The sequence below is a fragment of the Aptenodytes forsteri genome, unplaced genomic scaffold, assembly GCF_000699145.1.
Source record: "Aptenodytes forsteri isolate BGI_AS27 unplaced genomic scaffold, ASM69914v1 Scaffold145, whole genome shotgun sequence".
Classification (NCBI taxonomy): Eukaryota; Metazoa; Chordata; class Aves; order Sphenisciformes; family Spheniscidae; genus Aptenodytes; species Aptenodytes forsteri.
In genome coordinates, this window is record NW_008795122.1 from 92,044 (window position 1) to 101,844 (window position 9,801).

Consider the following 9,801-nt stretch of genomic DNA (forward strand, 5'->3'; position numbering starts at 1 on the left):
AGTTTCAGTTCACATATGCTTAGTGGTGATGACTTCTGTGTCAGCTGTTAAACTCCCCAAAGGCTCCATTTGGGCATATTGGAAGGTTCCACACCCCCCGCCCCAAACCGCAGCGTTCAGCAGAAGCAGGATGCATTGGATCTGGTTAACGGCCAGGAGGGCGATACTGCAGGGGGGCTGTTCCCCCTGCAAAAGGGGCCATGGGGCAGAGCGTGGAGTGTCTGTGAGCTGGGGATGAACACGGGCTGGGTTGGAGTGGGTTGGGACGGGATGGGAGATGCTGTGAAAAATGGGAGGGGAAGTGCTGCTTCAACCACAGTGCACTGGAACTGGGTAAGAAGTAGGGGTAGAATGCGCTGGCAAAGAGACTGGCTCATGTTGGGAGGGGAGGAGCTGGGCAGTAGAGCCAAGAGGAAGAGCTGAAGCAAAATTGAGACGAGGGACTGCCCTGTTGCAGGTGTGCACATGCATTTGGGGCACTTGAACACTGCCTTGGCACGAACACGGTGTCATTCCTGTGGGGTTCTTAAGATGCCAGGCAAGAAAATGAGGCTGTTTATTTCTCAGAAATTATCCCTTGTTGGTATTTCTGGCTTTCTGTGTACTCAGCTTAACAGCGAGGTTTGAGTTCTTGACACACAAAGCACTCATGGATACTGCTGAAGTCTCTAGGACCTGAGCCTTGGAAATATAAGGATGTAACCGTAAGAACTGAACGAATTATTGACATCTCAAATTGATTGTCAATAAACACATTAATTATGAATCATTCAGCAGCTAAAATCAGCAAGATCAAAGCACAGTGCATGTTCCTTGAGTAGCCACTTGTATGTGAGGTCAATATTAAAAACACGGGAGCCACGACTACTCTACGACAATTTCAAGTTCGGCAAAATATGAAGGACACATAGTGCATAAAATTTCCATGGAATAAAATTTATCTGAACATCAAGATGGAATGCTGGTTGGAGCAGATGCTTTTGGGAATTCATATTATTTCTTTTCTAGTTTTTGGTTTATTTTTGTTTTCACTGATACCAGCAAAAAGAATTCCATCACTTGTGCGCTGCATTTGTGCAGGGTACGGTTATTATTAGGCAGCCAATGATGTCACTTATATGGGGTAACTGAATTTGCATTAGCTTTAGCTTAGCTATCATGAGTAAAAATAATCATGCAGGTGTTGTATCAGGACTTCGGTGCAGACTAGGAATATATTCTGTTTGCTGTCAGCTCCAAAATCCATGCTGCTACGTCTCTGCGGCTGTTGCTATATGAACTGACTCAATTAAGGCTAGTGAAGGTCTAACTACACAGTATACAATGGAAGTTCATTTGAAGTCTCCGAACAGTTTATGAGGCTTTTGCTATGCCTAGTGCAGAGAGATACTATTGATAGTTCAAATGAGTAGGGACTATCTGGTGCCTGAATGTCATGAGTTAAAAGTCAAAGGGCAAAACGCTGGTCTCCCTTAAAGCCAGCAGAAGTTTTGCTGTTAACTTCAACAAACCTAGGACTTCTCCCTTAATTCTGTAACCTTGGTTTTTGGAGAAGAAGGAATTGCATTGTGCTTTTACTTTTTGTGGCTTCACCAAGACTCCATATTCGAAGTGGTTTTAAATTATCTTTTATTTACTCTGATTGTGTTTTGCGGGAAACTAAATTGAAAGTGTATTTAAGGGCCCCAGAGACCTGCTCTGATGAACTACATGAGGAGAAGCTGAACATCTGCTTGATGCTCGGACACAGCTTTAGCAGAACTCCTAACGGTTCAAAAGAAAGTGTAGAAAATCTGTTTGTTTTTAAGTTTCAAACCTCATCGCTCAAACTTTAAATTTTAATGTCCTTACATACAAATTAAAAAAAGTAGAAAACTCAGTACAAAATATTTACCAGCTAGGCAGAAAATGTATAAAAGGAGAAGGGAAAGAAGATCAAGCATTTTTGCAGTTTTAGGGTGGTTTTACATAAAGGAAACTGAATTCTGGAATATAACAAAAATGTGTATCATACTAACACGAAGATGTTTTAACAGCGATTGTAGTGGCTTAACAAATGCCTGTTTTATCAGTTGTATTTCACATGTGAAATGAAATGGACTTTACAGTAAATAGATTTTTTTTTAATTTCAAGTAACAATTTTTTATCATAAGGAAAATGTACAGAATTTGTGTGGAAATCCATGTACTATGTTTAGTCAAATAAGATAATACTTTGCTGCAAACTTTTAAATATAATAAAATGCATTTAATAGCAATCTTTTGTGGTATCATCATTATTTATGGACATAACATTCAAAGTATGGAAATTCAGTTGTGGATCAAAATGACCATAAAAACAGTAACTCAAAGAACCTTATAAACATGTCAACACCCATCATTTATCACAGATGGCTCATAGCAATGTAAAAAACATATAAAATGTAGTATAATTCTCAACATATGGTTTACTTTGTTGCATTGTTCCTACATATTATTTGTGTTAAAATCCAGGAAATTATATTATGGGGAGAATATTGGTTTTTGTTTATTAAACTAAAGTACAGGTTAAAGTCATTCTTTTCTTGCGATGAACATATACCAACAGTGATTAAAAAATAAACATTTATTTACAAAATATTGATGCATACATATTACACAAGTCAGTTATATCAAAGTGGTTTTTTAAACAATATCTGTAGCAACCAACTATTTGCATTGGTTTATCATAGTGCAAACGGTAATGTTGCAAAGGCAGGTTATAATGTGGGATTACGATTTGAATGTTAGACTTCTCTGCTGCCTTTTGTTCTACTACGTCTAGAAAACTATTCCCTTTCATTTAAAAAATATCTATTTCTTGCGAATGTTGAATAGTGTACCTGAGGATAGGGCAAATTCGTTATTATTCTAAATTCTTTCACGTAGATAACTCTCTCTCTCTCTATTTACTCAGCCTGCTTACGTAGCACCATTGCCATCGATTACTAACATACTAATGAGAAAAAGGAATGGAAACACGCTAAATACACTATGCCATCCCTAATTTCAGGATTTGTCCATTTATGTGGCATTTCATCTGATACATTTCACAATTCTGCACTATATATTCAAGTGTTTAAGGATGATTCTGGTGGTATTGTGTAGTGGTGTATATGTTACCAGTATATATTTTCCTGTAAATACAATATTAAGTGAAGCTGTGAAGAAATGGACTTAAAAGCCCGCTCCTTCTGTCCTCAGGTGAGAAGGAGCTTGCTTTTGGTTACCAACGTGTATTGAAACCTGCATGTAAATTTGCGTCTGAATGACTGAATATTGATTCCCTCGCAATGTAAGAACTTCATGTGTTAAATCCGGTGATTTTGATTGTAGCTTTTCTTTTTCACTGGCTCAAAGCCAGCTGTTAGGTAACTATATCGTCCTTTAGTTCACATTCTGTAGCTGGTGCTGCACTAAATCTGTACGATAGCCTACCATACAGCATGTAGGATGTCGGCAATGCCTAGCGTACGTAACTTCACAGTTTCAAAGACTGGTGAGGGGGTATAACTCTTTTTTTGGTAGCTTCCACAATTTATGAAGCGGTGGATCTGACGACGATCTCATGAGCACCCGCAGCGATCTACAACCATGGCCGGTATCTTGCCGTATATTATTTGTTCTTTCCCGTTGAAGTACAGCATGTTTATGGGGGACATCTTGGTGGGCGTGCAGCAAGGGCCTGCCGAACCTCTGGGGTTTGCTTGGTGTACGAGGTGAGTGTGCGGGTATTTTTGTAAAAATACAAATTCGCATTCTCCGGAGCAGTAATTGGCTTTGTATCTTTTAGGTGCGATAATCCAGTCCCATCCGAAAGCTTCAAAATCCACTGTCAGCGGGTAGCGACAACATCGGGATTCTGTCGAGTGCTCGTCGCAGTCGAGGCCGAAATCTCTGCGGGACCGTTTCGGTGTGTCTGTAACTCTGACCTCTAAAAATGGGTTCTGTGAGGAGAGGAGAAGGAATCGGAAGCATTACTGAGGTAAGCCTAAGTTCAGGAAAAACACGTAAATAGATTATATCTCAGACAGATATATCAAATTAATATCCTCAAATAACGTTTGCAAACAACACTTGGTCCTCCTGCAAATATCTGCTACAGTTGATCCCTGCTTAAGGATTATTCCTCTTTTTCATGCTGAGGACCAGCATTGCCCTGCTGTTTCTCTATAAAGAGCTTTAATTTCTGAGTGTCTCTTCCTGAAATCACCATCATCTCAGTGCTAGCATCATTTCTGTTAACTGCTAAAAGGTTTCAGAAATTTGGAGGATACTGGATTTTTACTTTTGATGTGGGTTTTGTTTGTTTGTTTTAAACCCCATAATAAGAGCTACTTTTTTTTCTATGGAAGAACTCCCAAAAGGAAACAAGGAACTCCAAAAACTTGTCAAAGGCAGGACAGACTGATGTTGGTGTCCCTTTTGTGAGTCCTTCTGAAATTCCCTCTATTAAAGTCGTATTCAGTTCAGGCTTTCTGGATGTCAAGGAAGGCTTGACATCAGGCTCCAGACCGAGGAGGAGAAAAATTACTCCATAATCGCTATCGTTCTTGAATGACTGCAATGGCAGTAGAAATGAGTGTTTCACCTGCCGGTACTGGTTACTCGTACTTCACAGCTTTCCCCTCTGCCAGAGGGCTGAATTTGCCATACTGAATTTGGAGGAGCAGCTAATATTTTGACTCCTGAAAGAGCCTTGTGGCCAGGAATGTACTTTTGGCAGATCTCTGAGCCACATGCTTCCTACCGAAGGTGTGTTTCCACAGTCACCAACTGAGAATAGAAAGAAATTGCAACCTTCACAATCACGAGTTTGAAAAAGTTCCCAAAGTTTCCTCCCTTCCACGCACTGATTTCAGCCCCATGTGTCAGTTTGGCACTGACCGGGCTGTCCCATGAAGAAAGACGGTTCCTTAGGAGTAAATAACAGCCCAGCTAACTTTGTTACGTGAATTGTCCCTTCCAAGATACCCGCCTTTACAGCTGCAAGTTGTCCAGCTGCTGGAGACGCTCCTCCCAAAGGTAAATGATATGGGGAGGGGCTTGGTGAGAGGAGCGTCCCCATACTGGGAGCTGCCGGAGAGGAGCCGGAGGGAAGAGAAATTTCCTCTCCTGTTATCAGCCGTGCATCTAACCCTGCCCTGCTGCTGAATCGGTTTGTTTTTACAGATGATGATAACCATGGGTTATCCACATGTGTGAAAACACAGCGTTGGGTATTTGAATGGGTGGAGGTGGTGGGGACGTTCCTTATCATGATATCCAGCTGGCCTGTTTCAAGTATGGGAGATCCACATCCGTACTGGATCTACAGTTAAGATATCACAGCATTTTTCCTTTAAGTTCTTTTAACTGCATTATGCTGCTATGAAGTTAAACGTTACATAGCTACATAAATACAGTTGGACTTGATGATCGTACAGGTCTTTTCCAACCTAAATGATTCTATGATAAACAGATTGATCCACTGCGTAGAAGTAAAAGTAAAATAATATTCTTTATACTTTATTCAGAAGGAGGGATTTCTTGGTTGTGATTGCTTCAGCTGCGATAGGTTCACGATTTTTTATAGGTTGTAGAGGATTAGTGATTTGCAGAAACAAATAACGAGGAAAATGCTGTCATTTAACTGGTACACTTCAGATTTAGTTTGTTCATCTATACTTACAAAAAGAAACCAGATAGTCGTTTTATGCTCTTTCCTATCATTATGACCCATTTATTGTATCAAGCAGAATTTCTCTATTCAAGCATTTCTAATAGGTGGAATGATGCACTCTATCACACACTGAAAGGTACACAACATTATGAAGAAGATCTGTTCTCACATTCATAAACATAGATAATTCTTGCGGTTGTTAATAGAAAATATATGCATAGAGAATAGGGAGAAACTCCCTCACAGTTTGAATGCAAAAAACTTCCTCGGCACTATCGGAGGCAGCTTTCCTATCAATGAAATAATCCAACCGCTATTCTTTTTAGCTTTACTGCTCATTAAACAGTATTTGCTCTCAAATTTGAAAACAATGTTACTTTTGATAGTACCATCCATCAACAATTACCAAAACATTTTCAAGTTAATGCCTCTCAACATCTTACTGAAGTACTGCAATTTGTCTCAATCTTTCAAATAGGGAAATGGAGGCACAGGAATGCTGTTGATTTTGACACGATCAGAGAGCAAACAACAAAAGAATTGGCTATACAGAACTTGTATCTTCCATTCCCTAAACAATGCTTCCATTTTATCCTTAAAACACAACTTAAATGCTTTCCAATAAAATGCAAGATATTTAAATTGGATTTTTCTAAATAAACTTACCAATCCATCTTCACCTGGTCCTGGGAAAGTTACAGCAAGATCTCGTCCATTCTCATCAAAAGCTTTTATTTCGATGCCTAAATTGGATTCAGGCTGTTTGAGCCAATTTTGCAACACTGTCTTCACATCAATACTCTGCCAAATACCAGTGCCTGGGTTCATGTCAAGTTTCAAAGATCGAATTCCAGTATATCTTGTACCGTCTTTCATGGGTTTAATAAGTCTCAGGATCTGCACAAACACTGTTGTAGGTTTTTGGACTTGCCTCAAGTATATCCACAATTGTGCCTTTACTACTTTGTTATATTGTATTTTAGAGCTAAACTTAAAGAAGCAACATTTTGGTTTTCCCTCCATTTGTACAAGAAAATCAGCTATAAATGAATGGAAAGAACAGATTACTGAACAGGGAACAGAAAGAAATATGCATATATAAACCCGTTTGTTTTTTTTTTTCCAGACCATGTAGGAAGTCTTACAATATATTATAAACAGTATCAGTAACAAAGTGGATTTAACTTAATTCATTTTCTGTGGTTTATGCTCTACAGCAATTTAATGAATGTCAACAAAATCATTATGCTATCACCTAAAAGTAACATCATGTGACAAGGAACCGATGATTGTTTTGTAAACAGGCTAAAATGAGGTTTGGCTAATCATTTTCTAAATAATTCTAGTTGGTGCCTTGTGCTCCCTAGGCTAAGCACAGCGGAGGTGTGCTCAGGCTGAAACTCGGAAATGATGGGCAGTCACGAGAAGATGCACGCTGCGGAGGACCTTTGCGGTCCTCGGCGTGCTCAGGGCTCTGACCAGTGGTACCAGTGCTGTGGGCTGACCTGTACAGCTGCAAAAAAGCCTCTTTCCCAAACAAAAACTACCTGGAGAGAGGGCACAGCCTATTCCACTTCACAGTGACTACTGTCAACTCGCTTCTGCTAGTCATCTCCCGAGGACCTTCATAAAGCATGCAGAAGAGCAACTTTGCATAAGCTGACTCAACGTGTATGTGGTGATCCAGCTAGTTCTGATTTACTAAATAGCCTTAGTGTGCTACACATCGTGCAGAGGCAGCCATGGGCAAACTACATGAACGCTTTAATTTCTTTTCTCAATGGCAAAACAAATAATTAAGAGTATTAATCTAAGGATCATTTTGTTTTCCTTTGAACAATATTATAGGCAAGTCACGTACAGGGCAGCGTTCCTCCTTCCTGTAGCCTACGATGCAGCTGTCATACCTAGTCATGGCAGTATCTTTCCGTGCCAGGATAAAATGGGTAATACTAATCTTAAATGGTGCAGGGCTTTGACATTCATAAATCTCACCACTTAAGATACCTGTCTCTTTAGTGCATTTAAAGTAGTTCAAGGGCTTTTTATAAAAAGTAGGAAATGAACTCAGATCAATGAAGTACAATGACTTTTCTTCAGTCATTGTAATTATATAACAGTTTAATTAAAAGTAGTTTTAAAGCCTTGGACATAATAGGCTGGAATAAAACTGCTGGCAGAGCTCAACTTTGCGATAAGGCTGCAGTAATATATTGCTATTAAGTGCATATCTTATTAATTAGTAAGTTGAAAAATTTTACAGATAAAGTTCCTTTTTCATCGATGCATACGTTTTTAGCTGGCTGGAGCAGCTGGTATTATTCTAGTATGTGTATTGTAACGATATCTGTAACTGCTAACATGCCTTGTATGTCCTGTCATCTTTTTCCTTTTTGACATCATATTCGTAAGTGTTATTTAAAAAAACAGCTGCCATAGCCAAATACTTTAGCTGATGAAGAACATAAGATACTATAGTATTAGCCATGCAAAAGATACTTGATAGGAGCCATAGCAGATGTTTAGCACTCAGAAGATAACTCAGAATCTGCTCATTCAGTAAATGCCTTCATTCTTCCTTGGCACGACTACTGGAGCTGATTGCTATAGCACGGACGTTTTAACATTTAAATCTGTTACACACATATTTGCTTTAAATATATAGTTTTAACTCGGAGGTGGGTGGTGCTAGTTTATGGGATCAGCAAAGAAGCAAGAATTTAACTCTGTGCTTGCACTTGCCATAACACGTTGCAGTTAGGTAGGTCTAGTGCTCTAAGCTGCATTTCTGCTGATTTCTATTGCTCCTAAAAATACTAGCCAGTGAAACCTCCCTCAGAAAAATATAGTTATCTCGTTATCTGCACTTGTACTTTGTATTTGTGATAGGAAATGCCCTGAGTACTGCAGATAACGAAGTCAACTAAACTGCAGATCTCCCTTTGCTTTCTAAGGCAATGGGCAAATCCTAAGTGCTACAGGGCATACATGTTATAAGGAGCCGAAAACTGAACAGTAAAACAAAGGATCGCAACACGGTCATCTGAACCTGGCTCAAATTCTTTAGAAATAATGCTCTCCTCCCTCCCTCTAGCAGACTTCAGCCAGCAGCCTGTTGGGAGAGCCCAAGGAGGAGTTGCGTGGCTCTACAGCAGGGAGACAACTCTCTCGGAGGAGCGGTGGGAGGCGAAAGCAGCAGGGTTACTTACACTCCGTAGGCATTGTGATAATCGTTTCGGTGGTGGCATGATAGTCATCGTCTTCCAAAGAGCCATCGCTACTGTCGTCTCTCTGGACGTCATACTGATCAATCAGTTCCTGTAGTGGAGGAGCTTTGGGTAAAAGTTGTTTAATAACATCCCTGCTAATGTTAGGAGCTTGTTCCAGACGCAGTTTGCTGAGGATTTGAATTTTTATGGCTTCTATTCTGGAAGATTTTGTATTCTGTCTCCACGTACAAGCATTGCACAGTCCATCTTTTTCGGCGTTCTCTGTGGGGTGACTACCATCATCAAGAGCCACTGGATCAACTGAAATCAGCATGAACAGGTAAATATAAACATAGATCGCTAGCTTTTGCATGATCTCACATTCAGTGCAGCTTTTTTCCCTTTTTTTCTCCCCCCCCCCCCCCCTTGGGGGGGGGGGTTTAGTACTAAACAGATCCGTGAAAGCAAATGCAATCTGAGAGACAGCTTGCCACACTGGTGTACCTTATATATTCCAAGGGGGCTTTTTATACTCCAACTTTGATTAGGCTCATGTCGTCAAACCCGACGATTGGTTGCTGTCCCAACAATGAATCTGGCTGTCAGAGGGTAAAGCCCTGTCGATCACAAGTCACTAGACAGCGTTTAGTTACAGCCAAGGGTGAACTGATTTATCTGGGCGCTTCTTAGAGGATATGTCTTCGCATACTGAAAGGATATATTTCCAAGTATTGTGGGCAGCAGTACTGAAAGACAGCACTGTCATTCTTAAATATATACTGACCATGTACTTGTACTATGAATCAAGACAGACCTCTCTCTCTAAACTTGCTTTAGGCTTCCACCAGTTTTTTTGACTTGAAAGTTTGTGCTATTTAAAAGAAGATCTCAGGGGATTACTGTTAGCAGGCA

The 9,801-nt window shown here is 40.0% G+C and overlaps 1 protein-coding gene across 2 annotated transcripts; it reads right to left on the reverse strand.

The window, feature by feature from the left end:
• Positions 1 to 2,506: 2,506 nt before the first annotated feature.
• On the reverse strand, positions 2,507 to 9,320 carry MSTN (myostatin). 2 transcript variants are annotated; one of them, XM_009277117.2, is made up of 3 exons: positions 8,890 to 9,320; positions 6,347 to 6,588; positions 2,507 to 3,965 (listed from the first exon to the last, which is right to left on the reverse strand). In XM_009277117.2, the coding sequence occupies exons 1-3, from the start codon at positions 9,260 to 9,262 to the stop codon at positions 3,585 to 3,587; spliced, it is 996 nt and encodes a 331-aa protein (XP_009275392.1). In that variant the 5' UTR covers positions 9,263 to 9,320; the 3' UTR covers positions 2,507 to 3,584. The 2 variants fall into 2 exon arrangements, with proteins under 2 accessions (XP_009275392.1, XP_009275391.1); XM_009277116.2 differs by having other exon boundaries at positions 6,347 to 6,720.
• Between the last annotated feature and the right edge of the window lie 481 nt (positions 9,321 to 9,801).